Below are 21,016 nucleotides of genomic sequence, written 5' to 3' on the forward strand. Positions count from 1 at the left end.
TCAGAATTGGACAAGCTAATCCTAAAATTCATATGGAAATGCAAGTGACCCAGAATAGCTAAAGCAATGTTGAAAAGAATTAAGCTGGAAGACACACAATTCGAATTTCAAAATTTACTAAAAGCTACAGTAATCAAGATAGTGCAGTACTGGCACACGGGTAGAAGAATGGAATAGCATTGAAAATCTAGAAGTAAATTCTTTCACTCATGGGCAACTGATTTCTGACAAGCATGCCAAGAAAAGTCAGTAGGAAAAGAATACTCTTTTTGACCAGGCGCAGTGGCTGATGCCTGTAATCCCAACATTTGGGAGGCTGAGGTGGGTGGATTGCTTGAGCCCAGGAGTTCAAGACCAGCCTGGACAACATGGTGAAACCCTGTCTCTACAAAAATAAAAATAAAAACAAAAAATTAACCAGGTGTGGTGGCATACACCTGTAGTCCTAGCTACTCAGGAAGCTGAAGTGAGAGGATTGCTTGAGCCCAGGAGGCAGAGATTGCAGTGAGCTGAAATCGCACCACTGCACTCCAGTCTGCGTGAGAAAGTGAGACACTGTCTCAAAAAAAAAAAAGTTCTAAAATCCAATGTGATGACTGCCCAACTCTGTGAGTATACTAAAAACTACTAAATCATACACTTTAAATAGGTGAATTGCATTGTATGTGAATTTAATGTCAAATTATATCTTAATAAAGCTTAATAAAATATTAGCTAATATCTATAAGATTTTTGATCAACTTCTGCCTCCTCATTAGCTTATGGGCTCCAAAAGTACATGACCCACGTCTGATTTTGCTCCTCATTTTGCCTGCAGCACCTACCCCAGAGCTTTCATGCTATAGGAATTTAGAAAATATTTATTGAATTAATGATTAAACGGCTAGGGAAGGAGGGAGCAGGACTTTGTTATTTTTCCTCAATCAACGTAGAGATTTAAGTACTTAGTTTGTTGGGAAAATATGTGACATAAGATCAGTGATTTCTACTTTGAGCCTCAGCATGTGGAGTCCAGCAACCTCGTGTTGCCACATGAGCAAACCACACCCTTGTGTAAACACCTGAGATTCTCATACTGAGGCTTTTGTTTCCAACCTCACTGGAACATAGCTCCCGGCTCTCTGAGTAAGCAAATCTTGTATTTTTAGCACATGCAAACGAGCCCACAATACTGATAAAAGTCTAGAAGCTGGGTGCTATTTGTCTCTCCTCCTTCTCACACTCTTCTGATTCATCTAAGTTGCTCAATAAATATCTATGGAATGAAGAAATAAAGAAATGGCTACATTTATTTTAACACATATTTGTTACTCCTTGCTACCTTTTAACTACCACATAAAACTGAATGCTTTTCTTTTGAAAAATCAAGGTATGTGAGCCTGAACACTTTCTACTGGGGCAGCAGTCCAAGCACCTCTGACTTCTGAGTACAAAAGAACCAGACTGCACTAAACAGAGCTGTGCTGTGATTATAAATCCAGGGTTCTTACATTTTGGAATGTCAGCAAATTACTCAGGGATATTGTTTAAGTGCAGGTTTCTGGATCCCAACTCCCGGAGATTCTGATTCAGGGCTTCACATATCTCAGTTTGTGAAATACTTGTCTAAATAGATTGGACGATTTACATGTATGACTTACTCTTGAAACAACAGGGAATGAGAAGGGCCTGGCAAAAAATAGCGATGAAATGATAAACTCTGAGATATTAATATATCTCAAAATAAATATTATAACACATGAGTATTTTTTATAGAGATGGGGTCTTGCCATGTTGCCCAGGCTAGTCTCAAACTCCTGAGCTCAAGCTATCCTCCCACAGTGCTAGGATTATACACGTGAGCCACTGCACCTAGCCCTAACACATGGCTATATTAAGAAACACTTGGAGGGGCTCAGGCGGCTTGCTGAAGCAAGTCAGGCCCGGGAATAAGCGGAATGTCACAGGGAAGGAACTATGACACTATTTCATTAAGGGCTACCAATAAAGTAGTCAGGTAAGCATTTTATAAACGAGAAAACTTCCTCCCAGAAGATGGAGGATATTTTATTTGCTCATTCAATAAAACATCTAAGCTGGGTCTGGTGGCTTGTGCCTGTAATCTCAGCACTTTGGGAGGCTGAGGTGGGAGGTTCACTTGAGCCCAGGAGTTCGAGACCAGCCTGGGCAACCAGGTGAGACCCTGTCTCTAAAAAGAGTACAAAAATTTAGCCAGGCATGGTGGCGCACGGCTATAGTCCCAACTATTCAAGAGACTGAGGTAGGAGAAGCACCTGAACCCGGGAGGTCAAGGCCACAGTGAGCCGTGATCGTGCCACTGTACTCCAGCCTGGATGACAAAGTGAGACCCTATCTCAAAAAATAAAATAAAACAAAACATCTATTGAAAGCCTACTATGTCTTGGATAATATGCTCTGGATCTCACATCTGGTGGAGGAGAAATTCAAATCCAGATGTGTCTGATTCAAAATCCACGTTCTTTTCATTATAGTTCAAAATCAGCTGAAATGCCAAATCCATGGCTACTACCCTATTTCTCGCCTCCCCTTCAAATCCAAACTTCTTGAAAGAGTTGTCTGCACTGGCTATTTTCACTTCCTTACCTACCACTCATGTCTCAACCCACTATAAACTGGGCTGCCCCAAACACTACCTAATTCTCACCTAGGCCACTTACATATTTCCATGTTGAACCTAATGGATACTTCTCGGTACTTATAGGATATCTTAAAACTTCTGACACTGTTTCCTACCCTCTCCTTTTTGAAATACTCTCCTTCTCTGGGGTCCATGATACCACACTCAGTTGCGTTTCTTCCTACTTCTCTGGACATCCCTTCTCAAGCTCTGCTACGGGCTTGTGTTGCTTTTTCTATCTGTGTGATGTTCTGCCTAGACCCTTCACTTTTTCTAGATATTTTCATCTACTCCAATGGAACAAATTGCCATTTACACACTAAGGACACCCAAGTATTTACCTTCAGCCCAGGTGTCATCTCTCCTATATATCCCATTGTTGTCTGGATATTTCCACGTGGTTATTCCACAGACATCTCAAACTCAACATTTCCAGAACTGAGTCATCAATCATCTCTAACCAACTCCCTTCCCAACCAAAGTTGTTCTCCTGCACTTTTTTTTTTTTCAGTGTATGGTTCTATCATCTACTGATTTGCCCAAGAATAAATCTATCATTTTTTCTATTTATTTATTTTTGAGACAGAGTCTCACTCTGTCCTCCAGGCTGGCGTGCAATGGCACGATCTTGGCTCACTGCAGCTTCCACCTCCCAGGTTCAAGCTATTCTCCTGTCTTGGCCTCCAGAATAGCTGAGATTACAGGTGTGTGCCAACACGACCAGCTAATTTTTGTATTTTTTAGTAGAGACAGGGTTTCGCCATGTTGGCCAGGCTGGTCTCGAACTCCTGGCCTCAAGTGATCCACCCGCCTCTGCCTCCCAAAGTGCTGGAATTACAGGCATGAGCCACCATGCCCAGCGAAAACCTATCATCTTTGATACATCCTTCCCTCTCCTTCTCCCATACCCAGTCAATCAAAAAGCCCTGATACCTATTAGATGATACCTCTTGAACACCTATTTCTCTCCCTTTCCACGGCCACCTCTACATCAGGACACCATTCTCTCTCGGGTGGACCACCCTAACAGACTTAAGCTGGTCTTTCTGCCTCCACCCTCACTCCCTTAAAGACTAGACGCCACACTGCAGCCTGGGGGAATTTCTAAAACGAGTTTTGTGACTGCTCACAATCCCTCCATTGCTTCTGCCTGGTCTTAGGAAAAATTCCAAACCGCTATATGTTTATATGACCCCTCATCTCTTCACATTCTCCTTCAAATTTTAATTCTCTTTAAATCCTCAGTCTCACTGAACATCCATTTCGTTGAATGTACCACATTCAGCTCATCTTCTGGCCTCTCCTGCCCGCAGCATCTTCTCATCTTCACACTGCTCATGTGCTCACATCTTTGAGGTAACAGCTGAGGAATCATTTTCTCTGGGGAGCCTCCCTCGGGTCTGGGTTAGGTTTTCCTACTCCATACTTCCATAGTACCAAGTCTTGCCTCACTTCGAGCACATACCCCATGATACTGTGATAGTCTACATGCTTGTGTGTATCTCTGTAATCAGAGGATACATTTTAGAAGAGGATGTGCCATGTACTACCCCGTGTGCTCAGCACAGTCCTTATACACAGTAAGTGTTCAAAAATATTTGTTGAATAATGAATGAACAAATAAATGAATGGGGCTTTCAGAGTAAACCGACCTATACCTAGGAAAAGCATAACAAGAAACGAAATAGTATCTCTTACCTTAAATAAAATAAAATAAAAACTTACCTTTTATCATGTGCCTGATATCCCTGTTTTACAGCAAAGTTTCTTGAAAGTATAAATTAAGTGACTCTCTCCACTTCCTTGTTCTCCTATTCTCTCCTCAATGCACAGTCAGGCTTCCATTTCCCCCTCTTGACAGTGGCTAACCTTGTCAGAGCCAACAAATCCTATGAGCGCAATCTAGTGGGCTCCTCTCTGTACTGACCTTACTTGACTGCTGTGTGGCATTCAGTATGCTTTACCATACCACCTTCTTGAAACACGTTCATCTAGGGGTTTCCATGCCATCACGTTCACCTGCTTTTCCTTCCTTGTCACTGGCTACTCCTCCTCAGTGTCCTTTCCTTGTTCCTCCTCTTCCACTTGACCTCTAAACATGGAAAGACCCAAAGGTCTGTTCTTGCTATACGCTCCACAGGTGATCTCATTCAGTCCACTACGAGATCAAGCCACCCCTTGTCCACCACAATCCAGCCACACTAGGCTTCTTTGGCTCCGTGAATTCACCAACCTTGCTTCTATCCTAGAGCTTTTCTTTGTCCTGCTGCCTCAGATTGGACCCACTTTCATGCTGCGCTTTGCAGGCAGTTCCTTGTTATTCAATCGCTCCTAAACTGTCCCTTCTCAAAGAGGCCTTCTCTGATCTAAAGAAGTCACCCAAGCTCTATGATATAAACTCACTTAAATCTTTTGCACAGCCTTTACCATGCGCTGATGTACTTCTTGATTATAATCTAGTCTAGCTTAAATATAAGCACCATGGGCACATGAAGCTTATTGAAGTTATTCACCTCAGTATTCTCTTACCCAAAATAGTGCCTGATACAACGTAGGGTCACAGGAAACATTTGCTGCATGAATGAATCAGAGAGCAGTTTTACCTGTGCTCATAAAAATTATAATTATGTGATGAAGTGGGAAATGTGAATTCACCTGGACTTTTGAAATATTTTATTTTGAAGACATCAAAACCCCCTGGAAGTTTGCCGACAAAGCATTCAGATGGAGGCAGACAGAGATATACAGCAAACCTAGTTCCCACTATTAAAAATCCTACTTAACTGAAGAAAAGGCAAACGATTCCAATGTTTTGGAAAGATATTAAGTGTTTCTCAAATTTGAGAAGGGCTCTTTGTGTTCCACCTTTGAGCCAGGTGCCCTTTACCTTATAACATGACACCACTGATGAAATTGTGCAGTAAAGATGGAAAACAGAATATCACTGATGAAATCCCCTGTGCAGTAAAGATGGAAAAATCCAGTGTCTGACCAGTGAATGCTGCTCCACTCGACAAGACAACAGCAAAAGCGCGTGGCTACTCTTTCTGCTTTTCCCTCCTATGCTCGCCCAACATGCATCACCGCACAGAACCTCAATGACAGATTCATCCGGCAATCTGACGTCTGTCTTCCAAAGAGACACATATTCAGAACTTCAGACATTCCATCTCTGATAAATCATTCATATCCTTTTATCCACCACTTTTAAATGACTATAAAAATACCTGGTGGTAGTAAACTGTGGCTCTCATACATATTGAGAAACAGAAATGCAGTTACCTTTTACCAAAATTTCCTGAATTATTTAGAAAAATGGGAGTTACTCCAGGGAACTGTAATCACCAATGTTGAAATTAGATAAGAGAAGAAATGTTTTGAAGAGGCACATTTAGAACGACCTCCAATTCAGAGTGTTAAACCATACACTAAATCCAGCAAATGGTTACAATTTAACATACTATATTAACTTCTTAGTTTTTCTATCTTAAAGGTGATGTTATTTTAAGTTTTGTTTTTCTAATGTACTACTTCAAGCTCTGAATAATTACACCCCCATCCGACATACATGGATACAGAAAAGCTCAGAAAATCTTGTATCTCATGGGGCTAATTAAAAAGGATTTTTACTTCTATAAGGAATGAATGAGATCTTTGTTAACCCACTTTAACAAGACTCTAAATGACCCTGGATTTATCTTGCCCTAGTTTTCAAAATGTAACTGACCCAGAATAAAGTAAGCTTATCCCCAAATTCCTGGCAAAAACAGAACCAAAGTTCCCAGAAGTCAAAACTGTATATACAAGCTAAAAAAAAAAGAAAAAAAAAAAAAAAACCTGAAAAACACTTTGCAGTGCAAATACCACAAAAGCTCTTATTTTATTTTTCATTTAATTAGAATATTTTTAAGATTATAAAGTTTGAGGCCAGGTGTGGTGACTCATGCCTGTAATCCCAGCACTTTCGGAGGCCAAGGCACGCAGATCACCTGAGGTTGGGAGTTTGAGACCACCAGCCTGACCGACATGGAGAAACCCCGTCTCTATTAAAAATACAAAATTAGCTGGGTATGGTGGCTCATGCCTGTAATCCCAACTACTCGGTAGGCTGAGGCAGGAGAATCGCTTGAACCTGGGAAGCAGAGGTTGCAGCGAGCCAAGATTGTGCCATTGCACTCCAGCCTGGGCAATAAGAGTGAAATTCCGTCTCAAAAAAATAAATAAAAAGATTATAAAGCTCAATAATATCAAGGCAAACAAACTTCCAAGAAAACACAGCAAAAGACAATATCAGTTACTATCACAGGAACTTTCTAGAAGCTTTTGTATTGTTATAGTAAAACAATGATAGTCAGTGAGGGACTATAGCTTGATTGCTTTCTCTGGTGTAATAAGCATCTAACCAGCCAAAGATAATTTGCTTTTATTTATCAGAACTGAGTAATCTGAATTGGTTAGAGAAGCAAAAATATTACCTGCTAATACATGTCTTTTCTTACTCTTCATTAATCATTAACCTCAAAATCCCACACTGGGGACTTTAATGCAAATGGGTAGAAATTCCACCCAGAAGCCTTTTTTAAAAAATTAATTAATTATTTATTTTAGACAGGGTCTTGCTCTGTCATCCAGCCTAGAGCACAGTGGTACGATCATAGCTTACTGCAGGCTCAACTCTTAGACTCAAGAGATCCTCCCACCTCAGCCTCCCAAGTAGCTGGACGTACAGGGGAATGTCGCCATGCCCAGCTAAATTTTTTTTTTTTTTTTTTTTGTGGAGCCGGAGGGGTGCCGGAGGGGTCTCACTACGTTGCCCAGGCTGGTCTCAAACTCCTGGGCTCAAGCGGTACTCCCATTTCAGCCTCCCAAAGTGCTGGGATTACAGGTGTGAGCCACTGCACCAGCCCAGAAGCTTTTATTAATCCTGTTCCTCTTCCTAAGACTTCACATGGCTTCATTCACTCACAGTTATAAGGTAGAACAGAGTCTTCTCTCATAAACAGAATACTAAAGCACTACTGAGCCCCTAAACATCACAGACACACTTCACTGCCTGAAGCCTAAAGAAATCATGTTTCCAACCTATCTGACAATTTTCTTGAACACTCAAAAGTTCTTCTAATTTGGGGTACTTTATAGAACTTTTTTTAATATAGAAAATGGCCACTCAGTCACTCATAGAAAATTGTTTATTGAAAACCTAAAATATTCAAAAACTTCATTGGCAATAACAATTCAGGAATATCATATGTACCTAAAACATACTTCGAGGAACTCTGAAAGATTATTGCAGGAAGTGATATCCAAAGATGAGAGGAAATTTAAGAGTAAGAACAGTAAGAAGACAACAGTCTCCAGGGAAGTTCTGATCAAACTGTTTCATTTTTACAGTGAGAGGAATTTATAACTCACATTGCAAATAATGCTATATACAGTACGTTTTTTATTCTTCACCTCCCTAAAAGTGAAACATAAAAAGATATTCCAGACAACATTTTTGGTCATATTTTGGTTGAATTTGTACAATGGATATCACAATTAGAGACATAACCCTTTAAAGTTAAAGACTTCAACTCATCTCCTAAGAATGATTATATTTGCAGCCCAGGCTATTTTTTCACTTCCACATGACATCAACAAGCAAAAGCACATCTAGACTACATGCTTCTTGAAGATGCCCAATTTATTTCTTTGTACTCCTAACACCTATACCACTGTGCATGATTGGGGTTCAGCATTTACTGAGTAAATGAATAAAATTAAACATTGCATCTCCATTACAATGTTTGTAACCTAAACCACTAAGCTTGGATAATTTTTAATGCTTCTAAAAATAGTACAAAAACTGAAAGCCTCCCTTCAGATGGATACTCAGTAAATAATAAATAAATTTAAATGGAGTAATACCCTAACTACAGAGACTCACGTTTCACTACTGAACCCTACCAAGTAAGGATACCTAGCGAGAAGACACAGAGGGTTTTTTAATCTTTTAAAATATGTCATCTAGACAATAACAGAATTAAATAAAACATATGAGCCTTGCTTGAAATGACACAGTAACTGGGCTGAATGTTTTTATGGAGGTTCATGCAGATGGTTAAGCATTCACCAGCATCTTGGCAGGACTGCTTGCAAGTTAACTCCTGTGTGGTGGCAAAGGTAATAGAATCCACACTCATTCCTAGTTCAGTGTCTAATTAATGATAATATTCTGTATGTGGATGCTGTTTTTCTTTTTTCTTTTTTTTTTTTTTTTTTGAGACGGAGTCTGGCTTTGTCGCCCAGGCTGGAGTGCAGTGGCACGATCTTGGCTCACTGCAAGCTCCGCCTCCCGGGTTCAGGCCATTCTCCTGGCTCAGCCTCCCGAGTAGCTGGGACTACAGGCACCCGCCACTGTGCCCGGCTATGGATGCTGTTTTTCTAAAGCATTGGCATATGTTGTTTTGGAAAGCCAAGTAACTTGCTCCTGTTACAGAAATTCATATGTCCTTTATGACCAACAAGTTATATTTACTTGTTAAAAAAGAAATAACTTAAATCTAAAATATATAAAGTGTCCAAAACAATTCAAAATTGCCTACAGTTGCCATTTAAAATTTCTCAAGATGAGTCCACCTACACAGCCAATTTCACTTGTTACTATGACTTTCAAATAGATCCTCCACCTGCATCATGCTTTTAATATTTCTATACCTGAGAAGTTCTCGAGTTTATTTGTAAAGTACCTTTTATCTACAAAAATTTATTTTAAGCACATTGATATAAATAATATTCAATGGCCTTCATATTTGATGCTATCATGCCTCATAAAAACACACTAAATAGGCCGGGCACAGTGGCTCATGCCAGTAATCCCAGCACTTTGGAAGGCCAAGTTGGGAGGATCTATGGAGCCCAGGAGTTTGAGACAAGCCTGGGCAACATGGCAAAACCCCATCTCTACTAAAAATGCAAAAAATAGCTTGGCATGGTGGCACATGCCTGTAATCCCAGCTACTCAGGTGGCTAAGACACAAGAACTGCTTGAACCCAGGAGGCGGAGGCTGCAGTGGGCCAAGATCGCGCCACTGCACTCCAGCCTGGGCAACTGAGCAAGACTTCTGTTTCAAAACAAAACACACTGAATAAAGTTAGTAATGTGGTCATTAAATATGCTACTACTATTATCCCAAGCAGCTCAACTTCAAAACCTTGGAGCCTTTCTACCTTATCCATATTTACAGTTGCAAATTCCTACTGAGTCTCCCACCTTAAAGATTTTTCTTATCTGTCCATACTTTCACACTCACTGCTATAACCCAGGCCCAGGCAAAGAGTACCCAACACCCAGATATTTGCTAATACTTCCTAATAGGTTTCTCCAACTACTTTCCACCCTTTTCCAGCCTTCCTGTACCTCAAAGCCAGATTAATCCCCTAAGGCACAACCCTGACATGTGACCATGTAACTGTCACTCTTAAGACCCAATAGGTAGGCACTGCCTAAAAGCAAAAACCCCAAACCCTTGGGTTTCAATTCAACTCCACGAAGGATCTTAATCTCAGAAATACTTCGGAAGGGATTCCTACTATGGTCTCAAATTACACCGAATTGCAAAGAAAATCCCATCTAACTTTAAAGCCCTGTGATACTTACCCAACATTACCCCTACTGCTTTCATAATCATATCTATCCAATACTTCAAAAGAGTGTTCCCTGGGCACACCTTTCCCACCCGAAGGGCTCAGCACAGATGTTGTTTCTGACAAAGTATGCAGTTATTATTTTCTTAGGATCAAATAAAAGGAAGCACCTATTACTTTGGCAAGGAAAAAATCCAAATGGAAAGATTTAAAGGAATTCTATAATGGGCATCTTGGTAAAGCAAATAATTTTTAAAGACAGCCATTTATGGCCAGGCACAGTGGCTCATGTCTGTAATCCCAGCACTCTGGGAAGCCAAGGTGGGAGGACAGCTCGAGGCCAGGAGTTCAAGACCAGCCTGGGCAAAATAGCAAGACTTCCCCCATATATATTTTTTTAATTTTAAAAATTTAAAATTAAATTAAATTTAAAAAATTTTAAACAGCCGTTTATTCTGCCATTTATTATCATTTTAATAGCCTGAATTTCCATATCTCAAAATCATTTAAAATATGGACTGCTGGCCAGGTGTTGTGGCTCATGCCTGTAATCTCAGCACTTTGGGAGGCCAAGGCAGGCAAATCACTTGAGGTCAGGAGTTTGAGACCAACCCGGCCAACATGGTGAAATCCCCTCTCTACTAAAAATACAAAAATTAGCCAGACGTGGTGGCAGGCACCTGTAATCCCAGCCACTCAGGAGGCTGAAGCAGGACAATCACTTGAACCCAGGAGGCAGAGGTTGCAGTGAACCGAGGTCATACCACTGCACTCCAGCCCAGGTGACAGAGCAAGATTCTGTCTCAGAAAAAAAAAAAAGAAAGAAAAAGAAAAAAACACATATATATATGAGTAAATGTGTACTGCCCAGAGTAATACAGAATGCACTAAACTAAAATGAATTCCATTTTTATACAAACCCACTCAAATTCATAAATACCATTCCTTTCTCTTCCTAACCATTCAAACAGTCCAACGCCATCCTCTTCACCAGATGCAGAAAACATAAATATCTACCTATAAAGGGTACCCTCAGGGCCAGGTATGGTGGCTTACGCCTGTAATCCCAGCACTTTGGGAGGCTGAGGTAGGAGGATCACTTGAGTCCAGGAGTTCAAAACCAGCCTGGGTATCATAGCAAGACTCCCATCTCTACAAAAAATAAAAAAGTTAGCCAGGCGCGGTGATGTGCACCTGTAGTACCAACTACTTGGGAGGCCGAGGTGGGAAGATCACTTGAGCCCAGGAGTTTGAGGCTGCAGTGAGTTGTGTTCATGCCACTGCACTCCAGCCTCGGTGACAGAGCAAGACCCTCTCTCAAAAAAAAGAGGGAGGGTACCCTCAAATTGGCTTTACAAAGATATTTTCTCAAAGAGCACACAAAAAAATCAACGAAAAGAAAGATAAAGTCACTTGCTTATCGTCCTGCTCTATGAATTTTGGCAAAGCACTGCCTGATTTTCAGGGGTGATTCCTTTTAGGCCCTGTACATATGGGCTGTATGCTTTCATAACATATTAATGATGAATCACTACATTTCAATTCAGACATTTTAATCTTTTCTTGCATGTGTTATTCTGAGTCAGGGTGTTGCCACAATTGTCTCACCTCAGATTAAGTTTTTGCTAAAATAAAGCAGGCTTTATAAGTTAATTAGGCCATTCTACTGTCTCTATCTGCCTCTAAATAAAGGTTCTGAAACAAAGAAAAATAAAAACTTTCTTATGAGCAGGGATCTGAGCCTCTTATATTACATGAAATCTCTTTCTCGTATTACTCCAGGGATCATTAAGCACATGTGAATTTTGTGAAATACGAGTCTGCTCGCTGTGTGTACAACGCCAAGTGCCTTTAAGACTACCACCAACAGCCTTTGGTTCAGTAGTACTTCACGTAGATAATATTGTCCATCATTTTTTTTTCTCAAATAGCTAATAATCCTGCTATGAAAGCAAAGGTGCCTTCAGAAATATATACAAGTGTCTGCCTTCTTTTCTTCCTTCCTCCCTCCTTTCCTTCTTTCCTTCAACAACTTAGGCTGAAAGAATCATTACAAATTCACTGATAACAATATGGAACTTAACTTTGGGAAATCTAGTCATTTCGCCATAAAGCCTTCATCTTATAGGCATGGGAACTTCTTGGTTGGTATCTCTTGAGGGTACCTGGCTAATGTGAACAGACTGCGCAGCGTCACCTTGACATTATAGTATTGGCTTTCTACCAGTCCCCCTAGACGGCAATGTGTCCAGCACCACGATTCCTCTAAATACATCATTAAAGGAAATCATTCAGACTGACCAGTGCACATATATCACATTTACATTGCAAAAAAAGTCCATACTACTCTCCAATTGTAAAGCAGATCGTATAACCTACTATAATTCAAAACATGCTATAAGAAACCACTCATTTCTCAGTAATTTGCTAATTATTTTGAGCTACTTATGAGCCTGAGATCACTCATATTACTTAAAGATGCCCTCCATATTCTGGATGTGAAAACTTGCTATGGATTGAATAGGTTAAGGCTAAGATTTAATGAATTTTCCAGTGAAAGTTGTTAAGGAAACTCCCTCTTTCAAACTGTTCTTTGAAGTGTATCAAAGAGGGTATGGTACAATACAAAGAAAACTGTCCTAGTCAAAACACAGCTCCACTGCTCACCAGCTATGGGACTCTGGGCAAGTAATTCATTCTTTCTGAGCCACAGCCTCTTTCTCAATTGTCGAAGATTTTTTTAAATCTACTTCATAATGTGGTTGTGAGGATCAAATAAGATAATGTATGCAAAAGGGCTACGTAAGTTACAGCATGCTACATAAAAGTCAAAATGTCCCCTCTGTTGTGGGGAAGAAAATATTACTTGATATGTATAATAATAATAATAATACAAGTGCTCAAAGAGATACTACAGGAGAACAGAGGAGGGAGCACGTTATCTCAGCCTAAGAGAGAGCAGGGCTCACAGAGGAAACTGATTCTAATTGTCCTGGGGATGGATAAAGGATGTATGAAGGATGGATGGGAGAATGACTTCTGCTGCTGGAGGAGGGGCCGGGGGAGCTACAAGGGAAACAATCTGAATGAAAGCACACAGGCTGGCGGACCAGGGAGAATATGGCCCCTTAAGGAACCGTGGGGTTGGAGCACAGAGTGCTTATGGGGCATGGTGGGAGATAAGAGCAGAGAGAAAGGCAAGCATTGGACCAGCAAAAGCCTGAACCACGCCAAGAAGTCTAGACTTCATCCCACATGTGATAGGGAGCCATTGAACAGAAATGTTAAAACAAAACAAACAAAAGAAAAAGCAGAAAAAAACCAGACATCTGGTTTACAATTTTTTCCTATATATCATGAAGCTTCTACTCCAGCCATGTGCTCTTGGACAAGAAATACTTTGAGAATAAGATTTTGGCCATAAATATAAAAAAAGAAAGTATGATGTACATATGGAGTCCCTAGTCTGTGTTAGGCACTGTGCTAAGCCCCTTTGTCTCCCTTACTGTTCATCTTCAAAATGCAGCTGTGTCCATGAGTTCTCATTGTTCAATTCCCACCTATGAGTAAGAACATGCGGTGTTTGGTTTTTTGTCCTTGCGATAGTTTACTGAGAATGATGTTTTCCAGTTTCATCCATGTCCCTACAAAGGACATGAACTCATCATTTTTTATGGCTGCATAGTATTCCATGGTGTATATGTGCCACATTTTCTTAATCCAGTCTATCATTGTTGGACATCTGGGTTGGTTCCAAGTCTTTGCTATTGTGAATAGTGCCGCAATAAACATACGTGTGCATGTGTCTTTATAGCAGCATGATTTATAGTCCTTTGGGTATATACCCAGTAATGGGATGGCTGGGTCAAATGGTATTTCTAGTTCTAGATCCCTGAGGAATCGCCACACTGACTTCCACAACGGTTGAACTAGTTTACAGTCCCACCAACAGTGTAAAAGTGTTCCTATTTCTCCACATCCTCTCCAGCATCTGTTGTTTCCTGACTTTTTAATGATGGCCATTCTAACTGGTGTGAGATGGTATCTCATTGTGGTTTTGATTTGCATTTCTCTGATGGCCAGTGATGATGAGCATTTTTTCATGTGTTTTTTGGCTGCATAAATGTCTTCTTTTGAGAAGTATCTGTTCATGTCCTTTGCCCACTTTTTGAGGACACAGGAAGGGGAACATCACACTCCGGGGACTGTTGTGGGGTGGGGGGAGGGGGGAGGGACAGCATTAGGAGATATACCTAATGCTAAATGAGGAGTTAATGGGTGCAGCAAAACAACATGGCACATGGATACATATGTAACAAACCTGCACATTGTGCACATGTACCCTAAAACCTAAAGTATAATAATAATTTTAAAAAAAAATGCAGCTGCAGTGTGGGAACTCTCATTCACATTTTACAAATGAGGAAACTGAGACTCAAAAGATGAAATCTCTCCTCCAAGTTCAAATAACCAGTGATTGGCAGAGCCAGCATTAGAAATCTGATTTACCTATTTATTGCAGCCAAAACATTACATGCAACCAAAACATCATGGAAAAACAATAATTTTTTTCCAGTTAAATGAAAGCTTGATTCCAACTACATCTGCATATTCAGACATTATTTTTAAGTCCTTACTGAAAAGTTTAAAAATTCTTACCTCAAGTATAACCTCTCAACAATTTAAATGTGTCTTACTCTACACAAAGTATACAATAATTACTTTGAAAAGGCTGGTATATACAGATACTGTCTATTCTAACAGCTATTGATTTCCATCTCAGCTCAAAATATAGAAGTAAATCATTCAAAACAGATTTTTTTTGCCAAATTACTCAATATGGCATCAAAACAGATCTTTAATTTAAAGGAAAATATCAGAAAAAAAGTCATTTTGGCATCTTTACCATAAATGACTCAGAATCTACGACTTTGAGTAACATTCTAAAAATGCTGCATAATACTGCCCATAATCTTAAAATTACTTTAAAACACATAGCTCCATAAATATTTTCAAAGACCTGCTATAGCCTTATTTCTTTTATACTAGCTAACTTTACTCAACTCCAAAATTTGCTTTATCAACAAAGGTAGAAGGTCTAGTGGCTAGTGAATTTTCAAAATACAACACAAATATTGCCAAACTCCACAAGAAGCACTTTTAAAAAAATGACAGCACTTATATACATGCACACATGATTCACATGATTGAAAGGTCATTCATTTATAGTATTACCTCTCTTCCTATCAGGACAAAATAAGGATGTGCATTCATTCATTCATTTATTTGAGATGGAGTTTTGCTCTTGTTCCCCAAGCTGGAATGCAATGGCACCATCTCAGCTCACTGCAACCTCCACCTCCCGGGTTCAAACAATTCTCCTGCTTCAGCCTCCCAAGTAGCTGGGATTACAGAAATAAGCCACAACACCTTACTAATTTTGTATTTTTAGTAGAGACGGGGTTTCCCCATGTTGGTCAGGCTGGTCTCCAACTCCCGACCTTGGGTGATCCGCCCGCCTCGGCCTCCCAAAGTGCTGGGATTACAGGCATGAGCCACCGTGCCCGGCAAGGATGTGCATTTAAAAGAAGCTACACAAAAAGATAAGAAGTAAGTACAAACAATGCCAAGCGAACTACAGTTTACTATTTAATTTTCACTGCAAATAAAATGCATACACTCAGTAAGAAACTGGAGATAGCAAATTCCTTGCAGGTATTCCTTACTTTCCCAGAGAGCTAAGACAGAAATAAAGACATTTAAATATACTAAAAGGTTTCTACAGTTGGAAAAATACAGATATCTTTGTCTCCATAAGAGAGATGGAAATCAGCATGACTTGCAACTAGATAAAAATTAGGTTTCCACAGTTTCTGTGGGTGTTACCCCCACCCAATCTTAATTACCTTGCAATGAAATATGGAGATTGTCGACGCCCCAGGAACCCTGTTCATCTTCGGTAGGAAGCTCAGGACTAGATGCCATTCTTTGACTCAATGGAGATTATATCATGTCCATCTCAGTTGAAGAAGTGAACTGAAAGTGAAATGGATAAATGTTCATTAGTAACTTTTCAGTTCTGTTTCTAGTAAACATGCATTGCCAGAAAACAGCAGCAACCAAAACCTGTCCTCCAAAACAAGTATGGCTTTCTAGTGTGTGCTTCCACGGTTCATGAAGAACAAAGTAACTACGCCTTTGTTTTGAATCATAATCAAGATTTTGCCCTATGACCTATTCATGCCCTTTGGAGCTGCTTTCAGAACTCCAGAAGAACTAGCATTGTGGATTCTATACCAGTGGTGAAAAGGAAAGCCAGGCAATTCGATGTAATAACTTGTCTAGAGGAAGGAAAGTTGACACAAACTGATATCTTAGGCGTTAGTGTTAAGTGATTGTTAGCCTTCAACCTTCAAGGATTATCTTTAAAACTTTTTTTGAACTTAGTTCCTTTTCTGCCCCAGTTATGTTGCCATTTACTGGAAACAATAAGAGCTGAGCCTGCATAGCTTGCAAAGTGAAACTAAAAATCTAATATATCAAAAAGAATATTTTAATGAGTTATCTAATATATTGAATTATTTTCCCAAAGGCTTATTTTTTCACCTACACATTTCTTCCCCTCGCCCCCACCTTGATTCTTAAAGAATCCTTCCAGTGAGAGCAGTTTTTACTTCACACCTCTTTAAAAGCATTGCTTCATGTATTTATTTACCACTATTAATTTCTGGAGGATGAGTATAAAACACCGACTTCTCCCATATGGATGATCAAATAATAAACCTAACCAAGCATATAAAAATATAAAGTAGATTGGGGGTGTACATAGGGATGGATAACTGTACAGCTTTGTGATCAAGCAAGCATTGCAAAATATTAATGTTAGAATCTATGTGTTGACCATATAGGTATTCACTTTTAAATTCCTTTAACTTTGCTATATACTAGAAATTTTGCATAATAAAATGCTGGGGGGGGGGGGGCGGAACTAAAAGATAAATATGAGGCCAACAGCTAGATACAGTCAATCATATTAAATATTAAACAGAACACTTCAAAAAATACAAAGAATAAGAATGATTAAACAGTCCCTGCTAGTTCAAAAATCTTTCAATCCTGCCTGCCCCCTCTGTTTATCATCCACATCCCTTTTATTATCTCTTGCATGGATCACTGTTGTTAAAGATTTCAGCTACCAAATTAACTTGACTAATTAATGATTAATTTGTTTATCCTCTGAATTAAGATGAATCACAACCAGCCTGAGGTAGAACAGTTGCTATATGGAATTGAGAGATTCTAACCAAAAAGAAAGGCTGTTTATTAGCTCACCGTGAGCTTTGGCAGCCTGATGAGTGATAAAGATACAAACATCTTCAGCTCTGTGATATACTGAGGACCTCCACCACCCCTTCCCATACCCTGGGGCTCCTGAACACAAAGTGGAGACAAAGCACTTCTTCATTTTGGCACCCTAAGATTTGAATTCCAGAATGAATTTTCTAAGGGCACACACTATTCCACGTCATCGCTATTTAAAAACAAAGGATAATAGCAATATTATACAGTACTTACTGTATACAGGCACTGTTATAAGCACTTTGCGTATACAACCTCATTTAATCTTTATGATAATGATAAGAGTTAGGAACTATAGTTATCTCCACATTTGAAAAGACAAAGCTTAGATGCACCAGTATGATTCACAATTGTCTAAGGACACACAGGTAATAAATGATGGAGCCAGCCGGGTGCGGTGGCTCACACCTGTAATCCCAGCACTTTGGGAGGCCGAGGCGGGCGGATCACGAGGTCAGGAAATCGAGACCATCCTGGCTAACACGGTGAAACCCCGTCTCTACTAAAAATACAAAAAATTAGCCGGGAGAGGTGGCGGGCGCCTGTAGTCCCAGCTACTCGGGAGGCTGAGGCAGGAGAATGGCGTGAACCCTGGGGGGCGGAGCCTGCAGTGAGCCAAGATTGCACCACTGCACTCCAGCCTGGGCGACAGCGAGACTCCGTCTCAAAAAAAAAAAAAAAAAAAAAAAAAAAAAAAAAAAAAAAAAAAAAAAAAAAAAAAAAAAAGATGGAGCCAAGATTTGAATCCAGGTGGTTTGGGCTTCAGAGTTCATGCTCTAAACCAACACATGATGGTGCCTCCTAAGGTGAGCGAGAGTTTGCCATATGTCATTTATTTTTGTTTTCATTCATTTGCACAACAAATAATTATATAGGCTGGATGCTGCTCTCAAGAGATTCAATCCTCTGAGAATGATAAATGAACACAATATTAAGCAAAATCCTCTAATAAACAAGTACAGAAGGTACTCTTGAGAGCAAAGGAGACCACATGCCCCATCACTTGAAGCTGGAGATGGATGCAACTGTCAGGAGTTGCAGTGGACTGAGTTCTTACGTCCCCCAAAGTCCATATGTTGAAATCTAATCCCCAATGCCACGGTATTAGGAGGTGGGGCCTTTGGGAGGTGATCCTCATTAATGGGATTAGTGCCCTTACAAAAGAGGCCCAAGAGAGACTCCTTACCCCTTCTACCATGTGAGGATAAACTGAGAGGATGGCCATCTATGAGGAAACAGGCCCTCATCAGACACTGAATCTTCTGGACTTGATCTTGGATTAGATTTCTGTCATTTACAAACTACCCATTTTATGGTATTTTGTTATAGCAACTCAACAAGACAAGAGCGTACTTTTCACAAAATAGCATTTCACGTGAAATAGTCCTATTAGAATTAGGATTATTTGGACAGCACCTTGAATTTGGTAAGAATATCTCTGAGAAGATCCAAATCAGTATAATCAGAAATGACAAAGATACTACAGCTGATCCCTCAGAAATACAAAAGATCCACTACAACAACTCTATGCACACAACTTAGAAAATCTAGAGGAAATGGATAAATTCCTGGAAACACAATTTCCCAAGATTGAATTGGGAAGAGATTGAAATCTTGAGTAGACCAATATCAAACTCTGAAGTTGAACCAATAATAATTTTTTTAAAAACCTACCAACCAAAAAAAGCTCTGGACCAGATGGATTCACAGCTGAATTCTACCAGAAGTGTAAAGAGGAACTGGTACAAATCCTACTGAAACTATTCCAAAAAATCAAGGAGGAGGGACTCCTCCCTAACTCATACTATGAAGCCAGCATCAGCCTAATACCAAAATTTGGCAAAGACACAACTAAAAAAGAAAACTTCAGGCCAATATCCCTGATGAACATAGATGCAAAAATTCTCAACAAAATACTAGCAAACTGAATCCAGCAGCACATAAAAAAGTTAATTCATCACGATCAAGTAGGCTTTATTCCTGGGATGCAAGGTTGGTTCTAACATATGCAAATCAATAAATGTGATTCACCAAATAAATAATTAAAAGCAAAAACCGTATGTCATCTCAATAGACACAGAAAAACTTTTTATATAATCCAACATTTCCCTTTATGATTAAAAAAAACCCTCAACAGACTAGGCATTGAAGGAACGTATCTCAAAACAATAAGAGCCATCTATGAAAAAACCCACAGCCAACAACATATTCAATGGGCAAAAGCTGGAACAATTCCCCTTGAGACTCAGAAAAAGACAAGGATGTCCACTCTCACCACTCCTATTCAACATAGCACTGGAAGCCCTCACCAGAGCAATCAGGCAAGAGAACGAAATAAAAGGCATCCAAATAGGAAAAGAAAAGGTCAAACTATCTCTCTTTGCTAATGATATGATTCTGTACCTAGAAAACCCTAAAGACTCTGCCAAAAGGCTACTAAAACCGATATGTGATTTTAGCAGGGTTTCAGGATGTAAAATCAATGTACAAAAATTAGTAACCTTTCCATACACCAGTAACATCCAGGCTGAGTCAAGAACATAATCCCATTTACAATAGCCACAAAGATAATGAAATATCTAGGAACACAGCTAACCAAGGAGGTGAAAGATCTCAAGGAGAATTATAAAACACTGCTGAAAGAAATCAGAGATGAGACAAATAAAGGGAAAAACTTTCCATGCCCATGGATTAGGAGCATCAATGTCATTGAAATGACCATACTATCAAAGCAATTTACAAATTCAATGCCATTGCTATCGAACTATGAACATTCTTCACAGAATTAGAAAAAACAACTCTAAAATTCATATAAAACCAAAAAAGAGCCCAAATAGTCAAAGCAATCCTAAGAAAAAAGAACAAAGCCAGAGCCCTCACACTACCCAATTTCAAAATATACTCTATGGCTACAGTAACCAAAAGAGTATGGTACTGATACAAAAACAGACACAAAGACAATAGAACAAAATAGAAAACCCAGAAATAAAGCTGCACATTTCCAACCATCTGATATTAACAAGACTGACAAAAGTAAGCAATGGGGAAATGACTCCCTATTCAATAAATGATGCTGGGATAACTGTCTAGCCATATGCTGAAGAATGAAACTGAACCCTTCCTTATCTTTCACCATAAACAAAAATTAACTCAACATAGATAAAAGATTTAAATGTAAGACCTCAAACTATAAAAATCCTGGAAGAAAACTTAGGAAATACCCTTCTCAACATAAGTCTTGACAAAGAACTTTTGGCTAAGTCTCCAAAAGCAAAAGCAACAAAAAACAAAAATTGACAAATAGGATCTAATTAAAGAGTTTCTGTGCAGCAAAAGAAACTATCAACAAAGTAAACAACCTACAGAATGGAAGAAAACATTTGCAAACTATGC

The 21,016-nt window shown here is 39.5% G+C and overlaps 1 protein-coding gene across 5 annotated transcripts in view; it reads right to left on the reverse strand.

The window, feature by feature from the left end:
• The window catches only part of SYNE2 (spectrin repeat containing nuclear envelope protein 2), a 379,604-nt gene that overhangs the window by 305,516 nt on the left and 53,072 nt on the right, over window positions 1-21,016 (reverse strand). For all 5 annotated transcript variants that reach the window (XM_032134991.2, XM_032134990.2, XM_032134988.2 and 2 more), the window contains exon 2: window positions 16,171-16,300. In XM_032134991.2, coding sequence (XP_031990882.1) covers window positions 16,171-16,249 — 79 coding nt within the window. In that variant the 5' untranslated portion in view covers window positions 16,250-16,300. The remainder of the gene's footprint in view (window positions 1-16,170; window positions 16,301-21,016) is intronic.

Source organism: Hylobates moloch, unplaced genomic scaffold (genome assembly GCF_009828535.3).
Source record: "Hylobates moloch isolate HMO894 unplaced genomic scaffold, HMol_V3 SCAFFOLD_16, whole genome shotgun sequence".
NCBI lineage: Eukaryota > Metazoa > Chordata > Mammalia > Primates > Hylobatidae > Hylobates > Hylobates moloch.